Genomic DNA, 22,691 nt, shown 5'->3' with positions numbered 1-22,691 from the left:
AAATGTCGACGAAATCCGTTGCTCCTTCGGTGCCCTTGAGCCAGGTACTAGGGATTGTCAGCAAGAGCCTCGGCGAGATCTCTAAAGGTCTCGTTTCGTTGGCCTGGGGCGGAACCCCAGCTGGCAGTAAGGTGAGGGATCTGTTCCTGCTTCTCGCTGACTCTAGGCCGGTGCAGTTGACGGCTATTTCTCGCCTAGCCAGTCGGAAGTCACCGTGACATCGCCTGAAAAGGATCAAGAATTTCATCGGGGTGGGAAGGAAGACTTTGGTCTCCCGGATCCAGTCTCGGACTTTGAATCACGCCGATCAATTCGGGTAGCAGATGGGCCTGCGCCTATTCCGTACCAACCCTCAGACGCCGGTTGGCAGGAAGATGGGCCTCGTCAGACTCAGGCGACCAATTTCAGTCCCAGTTACGAGGTATGTCCTGAGAGCGCTATGAATGACACTTGAATGTTGACCTTTACCAGCCCAAAGGAAGCGATTCTAAGCCTCCTTCGGGGCCAGGACACGTCTACGGACGCAACGAGCAGAGCGGCACGACTGCTATTCACTGCGTTGGGCATGATGCGAATTGGGAGCCGGTATTCAGCGAGGTTCCTCTGCCTGTAACTTCAGGTGGAACTATAGTATGTCTTTTAAAAACTTCCTGAAATACTGATGCGTATTTCAGGTTTCGCGATCCGGGTATCGTGACGATTACCGGCGAGACGCGGGACCCGGTTTTGATGGCGAGCCCGAGTTTGCATCGGTAGCTGGGACTGAAGAGACCCAAGACACTGTAATGACGGACAATCACAGACCTCGATCACAAAATCGGAGGAACTCGCTGGCAGGGCAGCCGGGTCGGGACGAATGGCAGAATTCCATGCCGGCCTCACACCAAGACGATCGATTCGATGAAAGACCTTACACTGATCAGTCTCGAGCAGATACACATGAGTCCCGTCAAAGGCGAGGCATCATGAAGGCGACTAAACGACGACGTCAGCAGTATTCAGACAACTCAGACGACTCAGGCGCCCGGCCTTCTCAAGTTCGAGGTGCAAACGTCCGCTTCACTGATGATGAATGTGAGACCCCAGCCGTGTGATTCGCTGACGGATGCAGCGATGGGCAATTCTTACGTGACTGACTCATATTCGGGGGGCTGCATGCCACCCGGACCTTCGGGTCAGCCCTTGCGAGATATTCCGCACGAGGAGATCACCGCGGCAATGCATAACTTGGGTAAGACAGAAACAGTTGCGACTTTCCTGACACACCAGGCATGTCAAGCGAAGGTTATCACCAGCCCTCTGTAAGAGATCGCCAACAACCAGGTCAGAGCCGATCTTCCAATCGATCGACTCACTACGATGATAACCGCAACTCTCAGGGAGGTTGGTAACAATCGTTCGGCTTGGGGTGAGAGACGATCAACTGAAAGGGGCATAAGCGGATCAAACTTAGACACGTCCAAACTATCCAAATCGTTCAAATCATTTTTCTGATTACTTCTCAATCCACTTTCACCCTCTACACAATCTGATGACAGTTTGATTCGCTCATAGAGTATGCATAGAGGCAAAGACGCCGGATGGAAACCTTAGAAAATCATACCAAATCATGATCATTGTTCGGGTCTGCCATCCAATTCCAATTCTCCCAACAATCTGCTCGTGCTATCTAAAACGCCCCAGATCCATTGAGCCTTCTCCATGAACTCCCCATGGCGAGGCAAGCTTTTTACCACAGGACTCACTACACTGGCTGCTCCTTCGAGTCCTGATACCCCCCAGACGGGGTCGGACAGTGAGGGCAAAGCTGTCTGGAGATCCTTGTTTCGAGGTGGGCTTCCAGAGATGGTGGCTCGACGACCGGTCCGACCGTCTTTGTCGATTTGTCGAGGCGGAGAAGGTGATAAACGGATACGGATCTTCTTTGCAGCGCTAGTAGGTAGGACTCTGGAAGGAGGTATAGGACTATGATAAGAGTTCTCTCTCCGTGGAGCAGGCGGTTGTGGCGGTTGAGGGACCTGCAGATGGACCGTAGCTGAAGGATGGGCCAGTTCGTCCGCTGGTCCATTCCCACTGACAGTAGCTGCTCGTCTTCGACCACCACCTGAGCTTGAACCTGGTGGTACCATTACTTGGGCTGAACGGCGATCGGTAGGTCTCTGACCGACATGCTGGCGTGCTGAAAGCGGTGTGTGTTGTGGTGATCCTTGATGACCAGGTGGCAATCTCGGCCATCGTGCCTGATACAGCTGAGACGATCGAGGAGTCTGAATTTCCCGACTCGACAATGAAGACGTTGATATGGGTGCTCTGTAAGAGGGGAATATGGCCGAGGGCTGAGTAGATCGAGGCCTAGGTTGAGGCACGCCTGGAATGCCCCCAATGCGAGTGGCACATGGCTGACAGAAGGTGCGTCCGCGGATGCGAATCTCGCTCCTGCTGCCACACATAGTACATCCTTCAGACTCCTCATGAAAGGTAGAAGAAGCCCAAGGTGAGGGTGAAGCCAGACGCGAATAAGGATAAGCCTTTCCATACTCCGTCGAAAAGTCTGACTCTGAAGCATCAACTTCGTCTTCATCGTCGCTCGGTGGTGACGGTGATTCTGGACGCTTTCGAATGGGAAACAAGAGTGGTAAAGGTCGATCTGTACCTCTTGATCGTTTCCACAACGCACATGCGTTGCAAAGACCACTTCGCCATTGCGGCGTATCAGTTTCTTGACAGTTGATGCATTGCTTGTCCCCGTGGGCGTTATGAGAGGGGAAACGAGGTTCGCCAGGCTTTCGTTCAGATTCAGGTTTGACAACGGGAGTGGCAAACTTTGTAGCTTCGTCTGCAGTGATGGATTGAAGGGGAGGTGAGTTCGGCGGAGTGTCGTATTCGAGACAGGGGCCATCTTCACTGGTATGAAGACCTCCTTCACTGGCCATGGCACTGTACATTTGTGCTGATGAGTGACGAGCGAAGTAGACGACCCGATATATCCTGTTATTGCTGATCGACTGTGAGACAGCTTTGTGAAAGCTCGCACAAGGGTACGACGATAATTGATTTGAATCAGATTGGCATACCCCTGTTTTTGCTGTCTTTGCTTTGTTGAAGGTCTACAGGGTGGTGATTGACCTGCAATCCGCAAGAGATATTGGATTCGCTCAAGGGTGTAGCCTCTCCTTATCGTGATTGCCATTTCCGCACTGCAGTCACTGACCTTCCGTTGATATCTTCGCGCTTCTTTTGTCCTGCGACATGCGCCACCCCCTCCCTTTCCACACCACCAACATGCCCTCTCTCACCCTAGAGACCCCCAATGACCCTTTCTCATCCTCCTCCATTGTCATTCTTGTCGCACGCAAGGGCAAGACAGTGCGGCCATGTGAAAAGATCGGCCATTGTCACTGATCACCCCTTTGCCATACCATGTCGTATCATTCATACACTGTCGGATCGCAGCACACCGTCTCATCGCGAGACATCGGAGAACAACAGCTCCGGGTGAGGCGAGAAAGGAAGAAAGGGAGGGAGAATATAAAGGTTGTGAGGGGGGCCCGTGATGGCTAATGCAAAATAGTACTCTATACTTCCTCCTCAAGCTCCTCCTCGCCAACCGGCATCTCCTCTTCGTACATTTCGTCATCAGCTCCAGCTTCTTGGTATTGCATGTATTCAGATACCAAGTCTTGCAAGTTGGATTCGGCTTCAGACTGGATGCGGTCAGCAACGTCAGGCTTCTGCGACTCACGAATTCGAGCTCGTCCATTCCTTCTCCAGTGTACCAGTGAACATATGCCTTTCGCCTGTACATGGCTGAGAATTGCTCTCCGATACGCTTGAACAAGGACTGGATGGAAGTAGAGTTGCAGATAAAGGTGGAAGACATTTTGAGACCACGGGGAGGAACGTCACATTGGGCCGCAGCGACGTTGCCAGGAATCCATTCGACAAAGTATCCAGAGTTCTTAGTCTGAACAGCCTGGATCTGGTCTTCCACCTCCTTCATAGCGACCTTTCCTCGGTAGATACACATGACAGTGAGGTATCGACCGTGTCGAGGATCAGCGGCGGCCATCATGTTCTTAGCGTCGAACATCTGTTGAGTGAGTTCTGGCACCGAGACACTTCGGTAGCTGGCAGATCCCCAAGCAGTCAGAGGAGCGAAACCGACCATGAAGAAATGAAGACGAGGGAAGGGAACCATGTTGACAGCGAGTTTTCGCAGATCAGAGTTGAGCTGACCGGGGAATCGGAGACAAGTCGTGACTCCGGACATTACGAGGGAGACGAGATGGTTGAGGTCTTCGTATTTGGGGGAGGCGAGTTTGAGTGTTCGCATGCAAATGTCGTAAAGGGCTTCGTTGTCAATACAGAAGGTCTCGTCAGAGTTCTCAACGAGTTGGTGGACGGAGAGAGTAGCGTTGTATGGTTCGACGACGGTGTCGGAGACCTAGTAGTCAGCCTGATCCGTGAACTCGCGTGCTCACTTTCGGTCCCGGGACGACGGAGAAAGTGCACATCATTCTGTCGGGGTATTCTTCTCTGATCTTTGAGATCAACAAAGTTCCCATACCGGAACCGGTACCTCCTCCCAAGGAATGGGTGATCTGGAAGCCTTGGAGACAGTCGCATCCTTCGGCTTCACGTCGGACGACATCGAGGACAGAGTCGACGAGCTCAGCACCTGGCGAGGGTCAGCGACAGGAGTTTCTGGTAGCCCACCTTCGGTGTAGTGACCCTTCGCCCAGTTGTTTCCTGCACCGCTCTGACCGAAAACACTAAAGACGCGTCAGTCAAGTCGCGATGTGCGAGGAGGAAATCACAAGTTGTCAGGTCGGAACAAGGAACCGAGCTTGGAGCTCTTGATTGAATCCATTGTACCGGGTTCCAAGTCGATGAGGACAGCTCGGGGCACGTATTTGCCCGCAGCAGCTTCATTGTAGTAGACGTTGATGCGCTCAAGTTGAATGTCAGAGGTGCCTTTGAACGATCCATCAGGTTGGATACAGTGCTCGTCGGACAGAATCTCCCTTCGAGAAAGGTCAGTACTGGAATCTGACAGGACGGGACTGGAATGCGGTGACAGGGGAATCTGTTCCCGTCTTCAAAGACAGGATAAAGACAGAATTGTTGTATCTACGCCAACAAGAACCATCCAGCCCTCACGCTCTCAACACTCACCAAAACTTGGCACCGATCTGGTTACCACATTGACCAGTCTGAAGGTGAACAATTTCTCTCACTGATCCGGCAGGCATGGCGAGATCCGCGAAGTAATGATCAAATAAGACGAATCGCAAGAACAGAGCAGTGAAGAGATGAAAGATGGAAGTATGGGTAAAGGAAGAAAAGGGGCGCGGTGATGTGTGGAGGGGGATGAGAGGATCCGAGCGTCGCAAAATAGACGGACAGAGAGAGATTCAACGTGGCAGGTGAGCCGTGCAGGGTGGCAGAGGATGGTCAAGGTAGGGAGTAGCGAGTGCGACCACGAGATGAACGCCAGGAGCAAGGAGCAAGGAGCAGCAGTGGACGGATGTAGATTCCAGATGGAAGTTTCAGATTCAAGGACGAGCAGACGGGTGAAGGTAGGTGAACGAAACAATCACATGATGAACAGACTGGTCAGCGATAGAATCCCAATCGATTGCAGACTCGTCCTCCACTCACTCTTGCTAAATCCGAAGAGTTCCTTACCCTAAGTCTCAAAATATGTCCAAGAATGTAGCACAATGTATGTTGCAAGATGCAAATGGAACGTCCCGCTGTTCTTCACTGCTGTTGGCTCTCTTTCTCTCGCCCCACCGCTCGGGAAAATGTGTTTGCATTTATTTTTCCCAGCTTTTGCAGCAGACGCGACACGCGACGAAACTGATATCACATGGATGAGAGAATGCCACGTCAGACACTAATAGGCAAAAGGTTGCATACATATTCCTCGTTGCACGGTCATGTCTCTATACCCATCTTCAGACTTCCACCGACGACGTCCACGCTATCCCAATCAGGCTTGGGTGTAGTCTCTTGACCTTCCTCAGGAGTGGCTGAGAATCCGCCAGCTGCTCGTTCAGAGGCCTGGCGCTGCTTTGTCTGAATATAAAGCAGTGTGTTTCGGAAATGCTTAGATGGTCAATATACAGAGAACAAAGTCAGGCTCACCTTGACAATCATATCTGGGGAGTTGACGCCATCGACTAATCCAGGTGCACCCAGACTAGAGTGCACGTCGCTAGTATGTATACTGTCAATGTTGCTCGTGATGAGCTCGACAAGGGAGTTGATGTATTTCGGAGTGACAGCTTCGACCCCTTGTTCAAAGTAGTATATATAGCGATCCAAGGCGTCGACGTATAGTTGAACAGATGTGAGCTCATCGATCGAGGAGGAGGCAATCCGGAGGGACTTTTGCAGGCATTCGAGAACTCGTTTGCCATCGCGGTAAGGGGTCTGGTACTGTCAGCGGACTGCCGTAACCTCTTTTGACGGTAATGGCACCGTACTCACCCTGTCATCCTTTGGTCTCCCTGGTACTGCGTCCTGCCACCACATGTGACTAGCGTACAAGACCGCCGTCGCCTGGTGACTTTTCTTGAGCAGCTTACTTCCGTGCAACGCCGCCTTGGTGATCAACGTGTCGTAGTTGTCATTCCCAAACACTCGAGTCCCTTGAAGTCCACTGATGATACCGGTGATGGCGGACAACTGAGCTCTGGATTCGGAGATGGACTCTTCATAAATGACGAAAGCCTGGACGAAGAATTCGTACGTCAACTCCTCGAGTCGACAATCATCGGCGACTTGAGCAGCGAGAAGAAACAGATGGAGACAAGTATCTGGTGCCTCGACCTTGTGGTAGAGAAGTGAAATGACTTGATGGATGAATTTGAATAAAGTGGATAAGCGCGACTCCCAATCCTCCTCCTACCCGGTCAGCTTGGCCCGATTCATCTGGCTTACCTCTTGCTCTCTCCTCTTAAACCGTCGAGCGAGCTGAATGGCAGATGCAATGAGCGGGGGAAAAGTATATCGAATACGATCTCCTCCTTCCGCAAAATGTCTACGGGCCGTTTGGAGAAGCTAGCAACGTCAGCATCGTGGCTTCTGTCGGCGCTTACTTCAAACTGTGTGGCCAGATTCTCAGAGCGGAACAGGTGCACCATCCTCGCGACCCATCCTTGCTCCTCTGCCAATTCACGTAGATCCACCTGACTCTTTCGAGTCGCAGCTGTCTCCTTGGTGTCTCGGACCAGGACCGCACAAAGTCCAAGGACACCAGTGACGTCTTCTGGAGTATCGATGATGGTGTTGTTCTTCAGGACGGAAGACACCACAGCTTGGCCTATGGAGAGACGAGTATTGTATGGCTGCATGGAAAGGAGGGGCGTGTAGGCTGGGATGGCGATCAGGGTCAGGACGGAAAGATACGAAGTGATAGGTGCAAGCAGAAGTGCGAGGAGATTCGCAGTCGTCTGAGGCGAGTGGATATCGGGGCTGGGGACATCAGCTGAGAAGCCGCGGCGGTACTCACTTTTCGGCAAACTCCTGTACTTTGCTATGGGCAAAGGCGAGGATCTGGTCAACATATTCCAATCGATCAGGATAGCAGCTGAGGGAGAGGTTGATAAGGGAAACGCAAAGTGCAGTGATATCCTGGATGGACAGATCTGGCCGCGCCTGATCTGTGTCAACAACCGCCTAGCAGTCTTACGCACCTTGATAAGCTGGACGACCTGCGCCCAGAATACTTCAAACAGCTTGACATCCTCCGGAATACCTCTGAATTTTTTGACGCCGATCTGAGGGGCGGCCGGCTCGGCTGGTGCTGATTCTTTCTCAATTTCTGGCTTCGCTTCTCCATTTTCCTTCTTAGGTGATGTAGGGGAAGAGACAGCTTCGATTATTGGTGCCGCTTCGGCCCACTCGGATGCTTCGGCTGGCGCAGGGGTAGTCGGTGACTTTTCGCCATGATCCACGCTTTTGCCTTTTCCTCTGGCACCTTTCACTCGTTCCGCTAGCCTCTTCGCGGCTTCTTCCTCTTGCCTCTTTTTCTCCTCTGGGTCCTCATTCTCCGCTTCTCTCGCGGCATATGCCGCCAGTCGATCGATCAGAGCAATGACAATGTTCTTGATGTTGACGCGAGGGTGGAGGTTGGCACATGCGCTGAGGAAGGGACCCAGGGTATGAAGATGGAAGTCATCCGTGAAGACCTGAATGACGACTTCCATGAGGTATTCTTGAGCTATAACATCTTTGCAATTGACGACTTGCTCCAAGACGGATGGGAGGATGTTCTGAGTGTACATGTCGAGGTCTACACCTTCCAATTGGGAGAGTCGAACGAGATTCGTTCCGACCAGAATGCGTAGATCCTTCCGTTCCATCTCTCTACGCTCTCGCTCTCGAGAATGACCCTGGTGTTGTAGTCGAACCCAAAGCTTGTTCATCTCGATAAAGTTGGTCAGGACAAAGCCGATAGAGTCTTGAAGGTTGCCTCCGGGTCTGACAGAGTCAGCATGAGCACATTGCAGGAAAGCGGCATGAGCAAGCGCGGTCGGATTCCATGGGCAGATATGATAAGACGAAGGCCGCTCTGTCCTCTCCGGGATTTGCCTCTACTTGGACTATCCGGACACTCTGACATGCCTCTCGACTCACCCATCGCTGGTCCCGACTGGCAGAAAATCCCTTGTCTGTCCACTAAGATAATGTCTCAAGAACAGGCCCCTCGTGGGATGTTGAACTCCTCTAGACATCTCCAACATGTCCTTCATGATCTCTTTGACGGGTGCATCAGGTATAGACATGTACACGGATCCAACAGTGATCATGAGATACAGTCGAGGGACAACATTTCCAGCATATCTTCGTTCGTCGTTTAGCTTCGCGACATATCCTGTGTATTCTAGAAGACTCACTGAACAAGCTCGTACAGATCTGCGAGGTGATGTTTCCCTTCGGTATGCGCTTCGTAAAGATAGTTACTGAGATGCCTCAAGCTGTCGAATACAGACATGTATAGCTCGTAGTATTGCTTGGGTCCAAGACTCGACGTTCTCAATTCCGCCAACATGGACGAAGCCGCCTTCAGAGCTTCCATAATCTGATCGGACTCCAGGCATCGTTTCAGTTGCACAGTCTGGACCTTGACGATCCCCAAGACGTCATTCAACAGCTTGGGATCGTCCATCGTGAAAGCAACTGGACCGAGAGGCAGACGAGAATGACAGAGATCTAACGTGATACAGTGACGAGGGCGGGCGGCGGCCAGTGCGAGCAGCGGAAGCAAATTCTGAACGACTCTGTGGCGCTGATGCATACATATCTATCCATCTAACGGTAAACCACAGATCTCACAGTCTGAGCGACTGGAGGGGTTCACAAATGTACAGTGGGGGCAGATCTTCTCGCTAGATGCAGCCAGAGGAGTAGACGAGCGGGCTGAAGAAGCTCCCGATGCACCACGTGTCGGCGATTCTATACCCATGGCGTCGAACGCTGCGGAGGGCGTGGCATCTCGAGCAGAGCCTGCGTCTCAGCGCGCTTTTGGCAAATGTCACTCACTCGATGATTCAGCAATAGTCAAGAGAGTCTGCCATCCAGCACAGTGTAAGAACAGCTCGAGCGACTGCTTATCATTGGGATGCGCATGAGCAGTGGCGGCTCGGCACAGCAGTTTTTGTTCATCCTGAGATGGTCAGTGAGAATTAAATGCGATTCCTCACATTGCTGAACATGCCTTGCATGCATAGGAACGCGACCAAGTGCCAATCGCTCAACCACTTGGAGACTTCGTTGCGTATCCGAGGCGGCCAGGTGTCGATGTCTCCAACCCGACCGTCGCTTGAACTAATGATAGAAGAAAGCTGGGCAATGACCACCTCTAACGACTGATCATGCAGACCAGGTCTGTTTTCGGTGGGGAATGAATTGCTGAGGAAAAGAGGATTGGGTTCCACGGGGAAACCATGGGTCACGTTGACAAAAAGGTATTCGACTGGAAATGTGGGCTTGGCCGGCATCTTGACTTGTATACCGTACTCATTTTTGAAACTGACGTCAGCGGGATTCTTCAAACTGGCCTCACCTGTAGAAGACTTCAGGTATGTATTCGCCATCGCCAGGTTTCCGCACTCGAACTGTGCCAGGATCCACGCTCGCCTCGACGATTCCGGCTCGCACCATAGCTTCGGCTTGCTCAGTCGCCTGCCAGGCAATCACGTCGATGCCACCTTCCTCGGTTCCGGTGAGACAGCAAGTCACGAAACGAGAGGAGAAGAGGCCAGTGGTGGATGACTTGGTCTTGAGGGGATGAGAGATCTGGTAAGCGGCGGAGAGCAGCATTTCTAGGGAGGATGCGGTGAAGGATTGGGCGTGGCGCTTGTAGAGGACCTTGGTGACGTCCTCGGCGCTAAAAAGTCAGCATATGAGAGAATCAAAAACCTACGGCGTGAGGTCTGTGTAGATCATGCCGACGACACAGAGACCCTTCTCGCACCATGAAGCAATCTCGCTGACTCGATCTTGATCTGACCATGGGGTCTCAATGGTCAGACCATCAACTTCGCCCTCTTGTCGAGGCTCCCAAACAGCTTCAACGATCGACTTGACTCCCATGGGTACTTTTTCATACTTCTCGAATCTGCCAATGAGGAACCCCAGGCGCTGAGTTCCTGTCCGCCTCCAAGCATCAAGCAGTCCATTGATGATGGAGGGGCTGGAAAACTCCACGTGATCCACCATTCGATACGGCTGTGAAGTGAGGGTCAAGGCGGAGGGCTGACAGGTTGAGCAAATGCCAGCAGGAAATGGAGGATGAGAGCCAGTAGGACAGGGGGTCATGACGGAAAGAGAGAGAGGCGTGAGAGGAGGTAAGGATGGAGATGAAGCGGATCGAGTTGAGAGTAATTTGCGAAGATAAGCATGATATGAGAGATGTTTGATCTGGTTCTCAGATTGATATTTGGGATCGTAGGGCTGACACTTAGTGGTGCCTCAAGACATGTGGGTTGCTTACTTCTAATGGCATGCAATAGTCGCACATGCCCTTTTCGCCATGACGACAAAAATTCGGATCTCGTTTCCGAGCGATCTTGCCATCTTGACCATTCCAATAGATATCGATGGGCTCTTCTTCGACACGGGAGAGGTCTGCCAAGGGGATGACGCCGGGTAGTGGCGGGTCCGTATGGGTATGAGGGTGGGATGGGTCCGGTTGGGGAGGTGGATGGGACGTCGAAGTTGAGGCCTCTACAGCTCTGTAGGAGAGGAACAAAAGATCTCCGTGTCTAGTCATCAGCCAACAGTCTCTTTTGGACCCTTACCTGAAGCCCATGTCTCCCACTTTTCGCCCTCTCAAAGCATCAAACGTCACGCTTTCACCAGAATTTCCAGGCTGATTACTCAGCTTGAGAGTAGATGGGTCGGGTTGCGGCTCAGATGGAGGGATGGTTCCGAGAATGAGATTGGCGAGTTCCTCACCAGGCGTCGTGGGCTCGACGTTGATACGAGATGTCCCCGCAGGGGACCTTATACGAAGAAGCTGAGACAGGATGAGTGTGTGTCTACATCGCTGTGGCGTATGGCTCACCATGTCGTCCGAAGCCAGATGGGAGAAGACCGATGATCTGATTCTCCGATCTCCCAGCCTGGCAAGACTGACCTTCGAAGCTCCAGATTCAGATCAGGTCGCTTCCCTGCAGAAGTGCAAGATGTGCGAATGAATAGGTGAATTGATCGAAAGGTTGAGATTGAGGTCATCGAGAATCGCGGGGCTCCACGTGGATTTCTCGTCCTTTCTGCGAGTGGCGACAAGGCTTCTAGATGGCATCCCATCTCGACGCAGTCGATCTCTAGATCGATGCGGGGTGGCACGGAGAGGTCTGTCATTATCTTTACAGAGCTCAATAGACCCTCTCAGACCCGACGGTGTTGCAACTTTCGCCGGCGAACTCGATCCGCTCAGGACTCTCTGTTACAATCATGCCCTACTGACCACAAACCCAAGCTTTGCTTCACGTTTCGGCTGTTCCTTCTTATGGAAACATCATCAGAGAGGTGATATTATCGCGTACGAAGGCTGGTCAATGTCTCCTTGATCCGGCACAATTGCATACAAGTCCTGATAGAGGTACCAATCCGCCGAGGGTGGCTGAGCACTCGCATCTCACTTGGATATACAAAGTGGCTGACTGATGAAGACGAAGGACAGACAGTCCTTATATCTGTGACGGAGACTTGTGAGGAGGCTAATAACAGAGCGTCTCTCACCGTGTTCTCTTTTCACTCCGTAGCACCTCCGTGAATCTCTGTTCTCGCCACTGAGCCACATAACTCGACACAGCTTACGTCATGTACGCGACTGTTTTCAGCCTCGTCAGGGGTCCATTCAACATTTGACTTTCGGATCATCTAGACTGTTGGGGCTCGCTATAGATGAGCTATCGAGAGGATGACTACGAAGCAAGGGGATCATCCTATGGTCCATATGGTGACCCCTATTCCTTCCAGAACAGTGGCCCATCGCACTCGCCACTGAGATTCCCAATACCGACCTCGTCTCAAGCGACTTGTATTCCTCCCTGGAGTCGAGCTGGACCGTCCGTACCTCCTTATGACCCCCTAATCCATCGACCACAGGGACCCTCTCCAGGATGGATGGAGAACGTTCCTCCCCAATTTGTCTGGACTGACCGATCATATCGGCACTCGTACGATCATAGCAACATGTCGCACAGCTATATTCCACCTTCTCGTTCGGCTGGAAGAGACTACCTAGCAAGCCTCAGCACGAGTATGGCGGGCCTTTCCGTTGAGCAACGTTGTCCAGAAGGAACAACTTATGATCGTGATAAACCTTTGCCTCGCCTTCCGCCTCCTCCAGACCTCCCGCCACGCCCTCAATCGGAGACTGTGACTTTGGTTTACCCGACCATCGACAGTCCAAGGTCTAACAAGCAGAGAGTCCCCCGACCATCTTCCGAGGCGTCAATCGAATTTATAGCACAAGCTATGTCATCACCGCCCAGGACCAAAGTCTCTCGAATCCCTCATTCGCAGTCTGATCAAGCCATCACGAGAAAAGCCAAGCTTGCAACTTCGTCCCGATCTCGCTTACATCCAGATGTAGCCGATTTCATTGTACCAGATTCCGACGATTCTTCAGGCAATCCTCCTGGGCCACACCCAAACATCACCGATCGCTCTCCACAGCGTCGTCGACGGGCAACTTCTGAGCAACCCCAATTTCTAACTACCAAAGCAGCTGTCAGCGCTGCACCCTCCTCTCCTTCCATCCGATGCGCAGGGTTCACTCGTAAAGGAGCTCCTTGTCAACGTCTCGTCAAGACTGCGGCACCGTACCTCGCCCTGCTCGATATGAATGCCAGTGACGCAAAACGGTACTGCAAAGATCATGCAGGGATGATATGCGATGTCGATGGGTTCTACTGGCGAGGCAAGAATGTATGGATTGAATTCGACAGTGAGCGAGCTTTGAGGATTTTGAGCTGATGTCAAGGATATATTCCGGCCGAACTCAGTCTTCAGACCAAGGCCTTGCTTCGGACTACTATGGAAAGTCCACTCACCGATAAGTTGTGCGCTCAAGGTGAGATCACGCTGATATGTAGGAAACATCTGGATATTTGTATGCCTACGAGCTTCGAGAGATGAAGTCGCCCACTGTAAGCTTCTTCAAGGTCGGCAGGACGGATAACGTTCCACGACGCATCAGCGAGTGGTCCAGTCGTGAGTCTGCCACCTTGCGCACTCGCTTAGTGCCAGGCTGTCGACACACCCCGACCCTTCGAGACATCTTCCCTACCCCTTCGAATGTCTCCTTCCTTCCGGGGGCATTCCAAGATGCTCCTACCATTCCCTGTCGAGCCGTGAAACGGTGGGAGAAACTGGTGCACCTCGAGCTCGCCGACCGCTCAGCAAGTACAGCACCTGGCAAGCTAGAACTTGTCCGAGAAAAGTGTGACGATTGTCAAGCTGTCCACCGGGAGATTTTCCCCCTAGGTACATCATACGAGACTGTAAAGGATGTCATTCGTCGCTGGGAGCGATTCGTCACGGTCATTACATAGGACTACAACAGACAGGTGCTAATTTGGACTTGGACCATTTATCGGGACATGCCTGGAAAGTCAGCATATTGCGTATATTGCGTATTGCTTTGGTATAGCCTCACGATGAAATATTGTTTAATGGCGGTTTCGAACCGTTTGCGATATTGATCTGGTGGAATGACAGTCACTTCGCCACCCCGAGTCAAGGCTAATTTCCCCCGAGATTCAATGGTCTTGAAGAAGTCAAATGATCCAATAGCGTCTACAAGACCGACGACTAGCTCCTTTCGCTTCTCGTCTAGACCAAGCAGAAGCGAGTAGTCCATTATGGACTCGCGAGAAAGAAAACGAGTATCGAGGGAGATAGCCTCTTGAAGAATCCATTTGGCGTCTTCTGTGAGCTTCCGGCTCTGACGTCCAACACTCACGAGGATGAAGCAGGATGGGTGATTTCGTCTGACCTTCAAGCCATTCGCTGTCGAATAAGATTGCTCCGGCTTTCGGCGCCTTTCGTCCCTCTGTTCTGTAAGCACCTCATCCGACCCTGTATAGAACGCACCTATTCCCTTGAGGTCAAATCTCTGCTTGACGTCCTGCTTGTAGAATAGGTTTTCCATAACAAGCAAGTCCATATGCTTTGTCGAATTCTTGTCTTGTAGTTTGAAGGTGTAGAATCCGACAATCTTCGTGAGAGCCGTCGCGCGATTATGTGTTCCTGCCAAATGTTCAAAATACACTGGGGCAATCTCCAACAAGGCTTGTGTATCCGACACATTCCATTTGCTCACTAGCTGCTTGACAATATATCGCTTATCGCTCGTCATGAAGAAAGAGGCCTTACTCTTGCCCCCTTGAGCTTCCCATGGATCGCATCGGCTCAAGCTAGCCACCATAGATTTATCGATCGCGCATCTCCTCCTGAGACTGTCGAATGCAGTGGCGTAGTAAATCGTACAGCCAATCTTCAGTCTGTCCTCCAAAGTGTAAGTGAATTGTAAATGTGGCTTGTCAGACAAGGCAGTAAGGGAATTATCCAGAGGCCCCATGAGCGATGTCAAGGATCTATCTCGCATTCTGACCGAACCCATATCCGAGCCGATGCGTAAGAGGGTATTGAAGGAAGAAGTAAGGGACGCAGTCCAAGTACCTTCAGTAGCATCTGAGGAATCTTCAGTGGGTCTCGAATGAGATACCTGTCGGGTGACTTGCGGTCGGAACGAGCTTGGCGGCTGAGACTCCACTACTCGCTGACTTTTCGGTGTTGGTGCTGAGTCTGATTCTGATTCACTCTGTCGCCTTTCCAATAGGGAACTCTTGCTCATCGTCCCTTCGACCTGGGCGAGGGAAACCTCTAGACTCGGTTGATTCGGCTTGGGCGTCATGGGTGCTTTGCTGATCATGGATGTTTCTGAACGTTTCTTCGACAGGGCTCGGAAGGAGAGCATGTCTCTGGGCGCGTCTCGGCGTTTCACCTCCACGGTCCACCCTTGTTCATTGGACACTTCGGGACCTTTACCAGCGAGTTCAAGAAAGTACGGCAGAGATCTGATATCAGCCCGAATTGCTGTCCGTGTACTCACGATAGGGCATGAGCAAAGATTGAACTAGGTTCATTTTCTCTAACAAGAATCGAACTCCCAGGCAATGCGTGAATCTTATCGTCCGCAACATACTCGGGCAGATTTAATGGGAGATCTTTAAAGTCTTCAGGCACGTCATGATCCTTTTGCCAGGCTGCGGTCCTCTCCTCAGCATCCCTTATAGCGAGTGTGAAGCGTTGCCGGACATCGTTGAGCGGACTTGAGCTAAATTCGGCGAGTGAGGCTCGCGTGCCTTCCAGATCCTTCTCAAGCGCCGCCAGCGACTCATCATCGTTTGGTTGGTCCGGTAACTCGTCTCGTTTCTCCATCTCATCTGCCGGCCCTGTATCCCTTTCTGCCCTGACATATCGGCGAAGGAGATCCACTCTCGATGCAAGCACTTTGAACACGTCGTCGATCTGATTTCGTAGCTCGTCCGAATCTTTCTTCCTATCGCGGCTCGCCAGCCCTGTGACAGCGGCCTCGGCGTTGGCTAGTCCAGGTTTCCGCTTGCCGACATTTGGACCCACTTGAAGTTTTGGCAGCCTTGTATCAAGCACAGTGACGGGTTCGACGTGCAACACGAGTGTACGGGGTCCCCTGATACAGCGTAAATAATTCGTATGATTACACGGTCCAGGCAGGTGACCATATAGCATCAGCTCGACGAGCTTGGCGAATGAGAACAACCTGGCGATTCCCAGTGGTCGAGCCGCAGTACTGGCTCCACATTCAAGACATTTAGTCCACACGTCCATCGGTCCTTCATGTTCGACCGTCTTGATGCCCACCCGTCGCTCTCCATGCAGTAGCCACTGTACATGCGGTTCTTTGCAGTCACAGCTCGATGGATCACTAACCATTTCTTCGATGGTCTGATCTGATTCGCCCCAGAACGTCATAGTCTTGCTTGTCGGTGCTTGACAGAGGGATTCCATCCCCCAGCAGACCAGAGTCTCCAGCCTCTGTAGCCGGATCCATCCATCAAATGTGTCCAAACCACTTGCCAGAGCACCTAGACCCGCTCTGACGTCTCCGCCCATTCTATACCCGATAGCACGACCTGGCAGTCCATCAACGACACCTTCTTCCATTTCCTGTTTGGCTTTTTCTCGCCTCACACGGTCTTCTTCCCGTACTCTCAGCAGCAATGATGGCATGGGAAAGACCAGTCCCGGCGTCGTGGAATGCAACATACTTTCAAGTTTGCCCAAAGTCTTGAGACTTCGATCAGTGGTTTGACTGAGTGGCGGCGTTGACGGAGCACTATTGATGATCGGCGATGGGGGACCACTGAGACCAGCTTGAGCAATCGTTGGACCGTAGTCTAAAGCGGCGTCCTTCCTTGCCCGAGGAAGCAACCCGCCAAAGATGCCTTTGGTATCCCTTCCAAGACGGTTGAAAAAGCCCTTGGCTTTCTCTTTGGGTCTGGGCACCGATTTTGGAGGGACCATAGGCGCTCGAGTCTCACGAGGTACATGAAACGCGTCCAAGAGCTCTAGTTCGAGGAACATGGCATGAATTGTGAAAAGCTAGAGTCAGCGATTGATCAAGAATTGCTTGACTCACTAAGACCCGTAGGACGGCCTCAAGGGCATCTTGCTCGTCCTGCCTTGTCACACCCTTGACGATGAACGTTCCGCCTGCGAGATGACATTCGCCTTCCGGTATATCATTGTTCAGTCCGGCGACGATCCTCGCAGAACGCGAGTCGGTCGTCTGATCCGGTATGGCGAATCTTCCTTCCTGCCAGGTGATGGCGAGCGGTTCATCCGAGTATTCGTTACCGCTGCCCTGCCACCATCCTGTCGAGCTTGCTCTACGTCGAATGGTCGAGGCGACAGAATCTTGTCTGCGGAGAGATGTGCCGGTGGAAGATCCGAATTGAAGACAGAAGACGGGTTTCACTGCTTTGTGTTGTGATGATGATGATGACGATAGCACCGCTCGTCTCGGCTGAGTCTGCTGAGCTTGTGGGTGAGAGCTGGGGAAAGACCCTGGAAATCGATCATCGGGGAACCTCTCGCTTGTCGCTGAAGCTGGCGGGGCTGGACAATCAGCATCACGGTAGGGCTAGCACTCACAATCAGTGAAAGACTCGAATCCTTTCATAGAGCGGATAGTCTCTGTCCATGATGGCTCCGCTCGTTCCTTTCCTTTATCCGATACGATTGAAGCTGGTCTCGAGCCTTTGCCCTTGTCTGGCGTTGCAACGGCCAGATTGGCCTCTTCGACGTTTGGTGCAGCTTGTCGCTGAGCTCTCCATAATCTCTTCCGCTCAGCCGCACCGAGAGCCCATTGATTCCAGTCAAGAACCAAGAGCCCCTGAACAAGGGTTGTCCACAACGCACGCTCGATATCTTCCAGTCGATCATCTTTCCATAACCTCCCACCACCCTCCGACAGCCCCTCATCTATTTGCTGCTCCAGCCATTGTCTCAACAGGCGAGCGAGGTGATCCAGATACCTCGGAGGCAGAGCCTCCTTTCTAGGCGGCAAAGGCGGCGAGGTCGAGCGAGGAGGTATGTGATCCAATGTGAACACTGATCTGGGTGCAATAGGTGAGATCTCAGGCAGCTCGACTGGAACATTCACAGTCGACATGACAATGTCCAGTGCCGGATCGTCCATCTTCTGCTCATCATCTCATGGTGTGAGGAATAGGGAGAATGGTCCACTTCATGAATCTAAATAAATGGCTACAAATGAACGAGGCGCGTGATGATGCAACAGACTCTTTCCCCCCTTGTTTCTCCGTGTAAACGTCTCTAAATCTACATCTACATCTACATTTGCTTTGGACCTGGTCGAGGTTCTCTAGGCGGCTCTTTGACGACATTGAGCCCTGGGGTCCCTCTGAGACCCATCATGCCTACTGTTTTTGCCAATAGACCGGGTGGTTTCCAATCCCCGACAGCGTCCTCACCATAATGTAATGTGTGTCTCGCAAATGCGTTGCCTGCTTGAACCAGATCTACGGCTTTCCACTTCATGGCCTTCATGCTTCCCCTATAATATCCGAGCCATGCAGAGTAGGCCTTGGCCTTGTCATCATCAGATACAGACCTGAAAGCCATCTGCAATGCTCCATGAGCACTGTCCAGGGGTGGTAGAGTGATTGGCTGTATCGGCAGTGTTTTGATCGTTCGTTCGGTCAGAAAATGTGATTCAAAGTCCCCTAAGACGATGACTCCGTGACCTTCGGCTCCAGCTCTGGCAGTTCGGCCCAGGCGATGGATGTCTGCTGTCAGCACCTTGTCAGACCGCCGACTTACATTGGTCAGCACTGCTTGGAAGTCCCACCTGAATCACGGCTGAGATTCCCTTGACGTCGATGCCTCTCGCCGTCACGTCGGAGGAGAACAGGACTCCAGTTGAGGCCTGACGAAACTCCTCTGTAGCCTTTGCTCTCGCAGGTTGAGACATTCGCGAGTGAATCTCCCAGACGGGACAGGGCATTTCTAGATTCAGAAAGACATCGCGATATATCGCAGCGGATCTGGCAGTGGGCAAGAACACCATGACTGGAGGTGAGCCTAGCTCAGAGGCGAGAACTCACCTTTGAAACCGCCGCGCTCTTTTCTCAAGCTGTATTCTCGCTGCAAGGCCACATAGGTCGCGGCAACAATGTCGTTGCCTGGAACGACGACACTCTCCTGTCGCACGTGCTGATGAACATTGACATCCTCCTCCTTGAGTGTGGAGATAAATTTGTGCTCCTTCTTGAGAGCAATTGAGGCGATCTGAATAGCTTCAGCGGGCGATTCTTCCTGGCAATCTCACATTTTCGACTTCTTTCGGCAAGGTGGCAGAGAACAAGAGAGTTTGACGTCCATTGGATGGCAGCATACTGATGATCTTGGCGAGTTCGCGACGGAACCCCTGATCCAGCAGTCTATCTGCTTCGTCCAACACCAATGTTTCTGAAGCATTAGATGCCGATGATGTATGCAGAACTCACTGAGTTGAGCAAATCTCGGCTGGATGCCGCCATTGTCCAATAAATCTATTAACCTTCCAGGAGTCGCAACCAAAACATCACATCTTTGACTTTGTAGCTGCTTGAGATCTGTTCGCATATTCGTACCGCCGACAACGCATTGCACGCGATATCTATTTCCGCCATGCGCCCCCACATTGAGCAGGCCATCGGCTGTCACAGCGATCTGCTGAGCCAACTCTCGGGTGGGTGAGATGGCCAAAATGGTCGTGTGCTGCGGAGAAGGCATAGGGGATGATAAGAGTCGCTGTATCGATGGAAGAAGAAAGGCTACCGTCTTCCCGGTCCCTGTCTTGGCTTGTGCTAGGACATCATCGCCATTGAGGATCGCAGGTAGGGTTGCAGCTTGGACCTATACGTGTCAGGCACGTCAGCTTGAAAAGGCCCACCTCCGTACACGTCTGGAATGGAAGGTTCTTCAACAATGCTGGATCCAAGCCGGGAGCGATGTCTGTGAAAGACGGACCATCGACCGGCTTCGGAGTAGTAGATCGAGCGGGCAATGGCTCTTTCGGTGCCGTCTGTGTGCTCGCTGGTCGTCGATGTGGCCGATAGCGAGATCGTTTCGGTCCGGCCGAACCTTGCGATACAGATAAGGCCACTTTTTCGGCAGCCATGATGCCTCTATAACTCCTCAACGAGCTAGACAGCGTGCTACACCAACGTATCGATGCCATTCAAGAGAGTTCGGATGCAACCGTTGAGCTGAAAATTACGCTGCGTTTCAAAACATTTTTTTGAAACAACCTGACGTGGCAACAAGCAGAATTGATAAGCTCTGCATTCTGCTTCCGCCTCACAAGGGTCCTTGTACCTTCATCCCACTCATCCACTGCCCTAAGTCATCATCGTCGAACGGTCACGATGAGAGCTGCTTTCGTCCTGCGAAACGCCGCCAAATCGGCGGGGGCCACACCAGAGCCCATGTCGGCAGACCACACTCTGTACCACGTCTCGTCAACAGTGAGCCATGCTTGATGCAATCCAGTCTAATCTCCTAGGGTTTCTGGAAACGATTCAGAGATACCCTTGCCAGTGAGCTGCATCGAGAGTTCTCCCCCACTCATCCGTCACAGTCAATCCTCAAATATCCACTGGTCTTCCTCTTCCGACTCAGCACCGATACCCACCTCCGGGATCTCGGCCTGAGCGTTATGCGACACCGGCGACCGCAGCGAGTGATGTTGCATTCAACCCCGTGAGTGCAGTCATTGTCGCACAAGAGGTCTCATGCTGATGGATGTACAGTACTGGAAACGAGATGTAAGCATTCACGCACTGCCTTTACTGACGCTACAGGCCCGGAGGAACTACCCTCAGACGTCTTTCGTCACTCAAAACAAACTCTCCAGTCTCCTGATTGCTTCGCCCTCTGTCGCCTCCATCCCAGCTCCAAAGACTGAGATTGAAACGCCAAGGAATGCTTCTGCCATCTCTCCACAGTCGGCAGACTCGACTGGAAACATTGTTCCCACGTCTGCACCTCCATCGTTGGACACTGTCATTGCCAAATTGCCCGAAGGTAAAGCCTTTATCGGTTCCGGTATACAAACTGGACAAGGAAGTGGACTGCCGCCTACTCCACCCAAGCTTGGACCAAAGTGGATTCCTCAACCCGGAGAAGAGATTCCTCGTGCTCCGTACGCATACTTCCCGATGGTCGGGTACAAATAAGTGTATGAATGGGCTATGGGCAAGAGCAGAGATTTGGCTATCAACGCAACGCTGCCGAGGCTGGCCGGCTGGCCGGCTGCTCATCAGGCCTGCAGCTCCACGTTTCATTCTAATTAGCTAACTTGCGTCGTGATACGTGCCCGAAGCTGCTTCGGATCGGCGACGGGTCATGTTCGTCAGGGGTGACGAGAAAAAAACTCAAGATGAGTCTGTGCCGAACTCAGTCAAGGTATGTTTGGCAACAGAGCGGCTCATGCTGCCGCAAGCGTGTTTGAACCATCGCACCATACTAAGGCCTGCTCATGGCCGCAGCGTTATCAGAAGATACTGTAACTACCAATACACGATCTCTTGAGGCATTGTATGGCGCCTATATCCTGACATGTGGATGATGGATGATGCGCTCTCTTCTCCCGATATTTGGCCCGCTTCATGTCCTGTCACTCATTCTATACTCGCTCTCGTGATGCTCCAGATCAATGACTGAGAGGCAGGCCGGCCTCTTGAAAGAATTGCCACGTTTTCCCACCGCAATGTATTTTTGCAGACGCGATTGATTTTCACAACACAGATAATAGATTCGATGGGTGACTAACTCACTTGGACAGCAATGGCGGCGGAGTGTATTCAGGCTGATCATATCTATCTCTCATGCATATCAGCACATCATGTACAGCCATTCATGAGAGGCGCAGATGGACGCCCCCTCCTCCGAAGTGCCGCGATAGCCATATCAGATGATGATGCCTGACGGCTGAATTTAAGCTTTTTTTCCCCGTTTACCAGATTCTCAAAACAACCAAAAGATCCTCGCTCGCTCGCCGCCGTGGGATTTTTGACGATGACTGTTGATCACCTCTCTCTCTCTCTCTCTCGCTTACTGAATCGTCAGAGCAAGCTTGGGACCACGCCTTTGTATCTCTTCTACTGTATCATTCCTCGGCCCATGTTGACTAAGCAGTGCGCAGAGTCTCTGATTCTGTAGTATTCTGATCTCTCAAGATCCGGGGCCCGTGAGTAGTGCTCCCTTGGCGTGGGTCAACTTTTTGCTCATGTGCCATCTGATCGTATCGAGTCGGATAAAAGGTTCACGTCGCCCCCTGAGCTACTTTCTTCGATCTCCCTCCCCCTGAGACGTTCTTGCCCAACAACAGCTTGCTGGACAGCAACATTCTTTTGATCACTCTCGACAGCCACATCATCATACACTTCCCCTCGCACATGTTTGGTCTCACATTGACTCACATCTCAAGTCGATATAGAGATCTGGAGGGGGCTTCGAGGTCTCGGTCAGGAATTGGCTGTCGACCGTAGGAGCCTATCCAGGGGGACTTTTACGCAACTCTATCACCCGTCTCTCCTCCCCCCTCAGGACCG

General features: G+C 52.1%; 10 protein-coding genes across 10 annotated transcripts; 4 read left to right on the top strand and 6 right to left on the bottom strand.

Moving 5' to 3' along the window:
- The first annotated feature begins 136 nt into the window (after positions 1-136).
- BD324DRAFT_629924 (hypothetical protein) lies at positions 137-752 on the top strand. Its single transcript, XM_022016273.1, has 3 exons — positions 137-421; positions 472-630; positions 675-752. Exons 1-2 carry the CDS (start codon positions 324-326, stop codon positions 611-613), a joined length of 240 nt encoding a protein of 79 aa, XP_021870165.1. The 5' UTR covers positions 137-323; the 3' UTR covers positions 614-630; positions 675-752.
- BD324DRAFT_519827 (hypothetical protein) lies at positions 492-1,526 on the top strand. Its single transcript, XM_022012984.1, has 6 exons — positions 492-630; positions 675-752; positions 803-1,074; positions 1,112-1,231; positions 1,270-1,323; positions 1,380-1,526. Exons 2-6 carry the CDS (start codon positions 730-732, stop codon positions 1,436-1,438), a joined length of 528 nt encoding a protein of 175 aa, XP_021870164.1. The 5' UTR covers positions 492-630; positions 675-729; the 3' UTR covers positions 1,439-1,526.
- BD324DRAFT_519420 (hypothetical protein) lies at positions 1,354-3,260 on the bottom strand. Its single transcript, XM_022012983.1, has one exon. It carries the CDS (start codon positions 2,943-2,945, stop codon positions 1,614-1,616), a length of 1,332 nt encoding a protein of 443 aa, XP_021870163.1. The 5' UTR covers positions 2,946-3,260; the 3' UTR covers positions 1,354-1,613.
- A 315-nt stretch (positions 3,261-3,575) lies between these two features.
- Positions 3,576-5,252, bottom strand: BD324DRAFT_651938 (beta1-tubulin; the record flags this gene model as incomplete). Its single annotated transcript, XM_022018417.1, has 6 exons — positions 3,576-3,704; positions 3,743-4,444; positions 4,482-4,678; positions 4,717-4,772; positions 4,818-5,024; positions 5,176-5,252. 6 exons carry the CDS (start codon positions 5,250-5,252, stop codon positions 3,576-3,578), a joined length of 1,368 nt encoding a protein of 455 aa, XP_021870162.1.
- Positions 5,253-5,940: 688 nt separating this feature from the next.
- BD324DRAFT_642727 (vacuolar protein sorting-associated protein 35) lies at positions 5,941-9,178 on the bottom strand (the record flags this gene model as incomplete). Its single annotated transcript, XM_022017500.1, has 9 exons — positions 5,941-6,111; positions 6,151-6,438; positions 6,496-6,912; positions 6,949-7,068; positions 7,107-7,482; positions 7,520-7,665; positions 7,704-8,490; positions 8,647-8,853; positions 8,907-9,178. 9 exons carry the CDS (start codon positions 9,176-9,178, stop codon positions 5,941-5,943), a joined length of 2,784 nt encoding a protein of 927 aa, XP_021870161.1.
- Positions 9,179-9,280: 102 nt separating this feature from the next.
- On the bottom strand, positions 9,281-11,706 carry BD324DRAFT_629916 (putative ER-associated protein catabolism-related protein). Its single transcript, XM_022016272.1, has 8 exons — positions 11,579-11,706; positions 11,313-11,530; positions 11,006-11,276; positions 10,436-10,965; positions 10,076-10,399; positions 9,714-10,041; positions 9,553-9,676; positions 9,281-9,516 (listed from the first exon to the last, which is right to left on the bottom strand). The coding sequence occupies exons 1-8, from the start codon at positions 11,579-11,581 to the stop codon at positions 9,314-9,316; spliced, it is 2,001 nt and encodes a 666-aa protein (XP_021870160.1). The 5' UTR covers positions 11,582-11,706; the 3' UTR covers positions 9,281-9,313.
- A 717-nt stretch (positions 11,707-12,423) lies between these two features.
- Positions 12,424-14,078, top strand: BD324DRAFT_651935 (hypothetical protein; the record flags this gene model as incomplete). Its single annotated transcript, XM_022018416.1, has 3 exons — positions 12,424-13,471; positions 13,508-13,597; positions 13,768-14,078. 3 exons carry the CDS (start codon positions 12,424-12,426, stop codon positions 14,076-14,078), a joined length of 1,449 nt encoding a protein of 482 aa, XP_021870159.1.
- BD324DRAFT_520177 (hypothetical protein) lies at positions 13,968-18,730 on the bottom strand. The gene is made up of 7 exons (XM_022012985.1): positions 17,725-18,730; positions 17,210-17,688; positions 15,641-17,172; positions 14,620-15,605; positions 14,489-14,578; positions 14,183-14,451; positions 13,968-14,130 (listed from the first exon to the last, which is right to left on the bottom strand). The coding sequence occupies exons 1-7, from the start codon at positions 18,269-18,271 to the stop codon at positions 14,071-14,073; spliced, it is 3,963 nt and encodes a 1,320-aa protein (XP_021870158.1). The 5' UTR covers positions 18,272-18,730; the 3' UTR covers positions 13,968-14,070.
- On the bottom strand, positions 18,310-20,333 carry BD324DRAFT_629905 (P-loop containing nucleoside triphosphate hydrolase protein). Its single transcript, XM_022016271.1, has 6 exons — positions 20,030-20,333; positions 19,602-19,992; positions 19,424-19,563; positions 19,200-19,383; positions 18,916-19,164; positions 18,310-18,881 (listed from the first exon to the last, which is right to left on the bottom strand). Exons 1-6 carry the CDS (start codon positions 20,315-20,317, stop codon positions 18,427-18,429), a joined length of 1,707 nt encoding a protein of 568 aa, XP_021870157.1. The 5' UTR covers positions 20,318-20,333; the 3' UTR covers positions 18,310-18,426.
- Positions 20,334-20,469: 136 nt separating this feature from the next.
- BD324DRAFT_629902 (hypothetical protein) lies at positions 20,470-21,401 on the top strand. Its single transcript, XM_022016270.1, has 5 exons — positions 20,470-20,603; positions 20,642-20,675; positions 20,717-20,838; positions 20,889-20,903; positions 20,940-21,401. The coding sequence occupies exons 1-5, from the start codon at positions 20,505-20,507 to the stop codon at positions 21,312-21,314; spliced, it is 645 nt and encodes a 214-aa protein (XP_021870156.1). The 5' UTR covers positions 20,470-20,504; the 3' UTR covers positions 21,315-21,401.
- The last annotated feature ends 1,290 nt before the right edge of the window (positions 21,402-22,691 follow it).

This window comes from Kockovaella imperatae (assembly GCF_002102565.1).
Source record: "Kockovaella imperatae strain NRRL Y-17943 chromosome Unknown BD324scaffold_9, whole genome shotgun sequence".
Lineage (NCBI taxonomy): Eukaryota > Fungi > Basidiomycota > Tremellomycetes > Tremellales > Cuniculitremaceae > Kockovaella > Kockovaella imperatae.
The sequence above is the reverse complement of the archived record's forward strand: the minus strand, read 5'-3'. Positions and strand labels throughout refer to the sequence as shown.

What these genes read in the sequence shown, in the direction of transcription:
- BD324DRAFT_520177 (XM_022012985.1), bottom strand. Translation starts at nt 18,271, where the DNA reads ATGGACGATCCGGCACTGGACATTGTCATGTCGACTGTGAATGTTCCA. An exon ending in AGGCCGTCCTACGGGTCTTA is followed by an intron (nt 17,173 to 17,209) that starts GTGAGTCAAGCA and finishes CGCTGACTCTAG; the next exon opens with CTTTTCACAATTCATGCCAT. An exon ending in ACCCATCCTGCTTCATCCTC is followed by an intron (nt 14,452 to 14,488) that starts GTGAGTGTTGGA and finishes AGCTCACAGAAG; the next exon opens with ACGCCAAATGGATTCTTCAA.
- BD324DRAFT_629916 (XM_022016272.1), bottom strand. An exon ending in ACTATTGCATGCCATTAGAA is followed by an intron (nt 10,966 to 11,005) that starts GTAAGCAACCCA and finishes ACTAAGTGTCAG; the next exon opens with CCCTACGATCCCAAATATCA. An exon ending in ATACCTGAAGTCTTCTACAG is followed by an intron (nt 10,042 to 10,075) that starts GTGAGGCCAGTT and finishes CGCTGACGTCAG; the next exon opens with TTTCAAAAATGAGTACGGTA.
- BD324DRAFT_629905 (XM_022016271.1), bottom strand. Translation starts at nt 20,317, where the DNA reads ATGGCATCGATACGTTGGTGTAGCACGCTGTCTAGCTCGTTGAGGAGT. An exon ending in CATTCCAGACGTGTACGGAG is followed by an intron (nt 19,993 to 20,029) that starts GTGGGCCTTTTC and finishes TGACACGTATAG; the next exon opens with GTCCAAGCTGCAACCCTACC. An exon ending in TGCCGAAAGAAGTCGAAAAT is followed by an intron (nt 19,384 to 19,423) that starts GTGAGATTGCCA and finishes GAAGCTATTCAG; the next exon opens with ATCGCCTCAATTGCTCTCAA.
- BD324DRAFT_519420 (XM_022012983.1), bottom strand. Translation starts at nt 2,945, where the DNA reads ATGTACAGTGCCATGGCCAGTGAAGGAGGTCTTCATACCAGTGAAGAT.
- BD324DRAFT_629924 (XM_022016273.1), top strand. Translation starts at nt 324, where the DNA reads ATGGGCCTGCGCCTATTCCGTACCAACCCTCAGACGCCGGTTGGCAGG. An exon ending in ATTTCAGTCCCAGTTACGAG is followed by an intron (nt 422 to 471) that starts GTATGTCCTGAG and finishes GACCTTTACCAG; the next exon opens with CCCAAAGGAAGCGATTCTAA.
- BD324DRAFT_629902 (XM_022016270.1), top strand. Translation starts at nt 20,505, where the DNA reads ATGAGAGCTGCTTTCGTCCTGCGAAACGCCGCCAAATCGGCGGGGGCC. An exon ending in TGTACCACGTCTCGTCAACA is followed by an intron (nt 20,604 to 20,641) that starts GTGAGCCATGCT and finishes CTAATCTCCTAG; the next exon opens with GGTTTCTGGAAACGATTCAG. An exon ending in ATTCAGAGATACCCTTGCCA is followed by an intron (nt 20,676 to 20,716) that starts GTGAGCTGCATC and finishes CATCCGTCACAG; the next exon opens with TCAATCCTCAAATATCCACT.
- BD324DRAFT_519827 (XM_022012984.1), top strand. Translation starts at nt 730, where the DNA reads ATGGCGAGCCCGAGTTTGCATCG. An exon ending in CGCGGCAATGCATAACTTGG is followed by an intron (nt 1,232 to 1,269) that starts GTAAGACAGAAA and finishes CTGACACACCAG; the next exon opens with GCATGTCAAGCGAAGGTTAT. An exon ending in AAGAGATCGCCAACAACCAG is followed by an intron (nt 1,324 to 1,379) that starts GTCAGAGCCGAT and finishes CGCAACTCTCAG; the next exon opens with GGAGGTTGGTAACAATCGTT.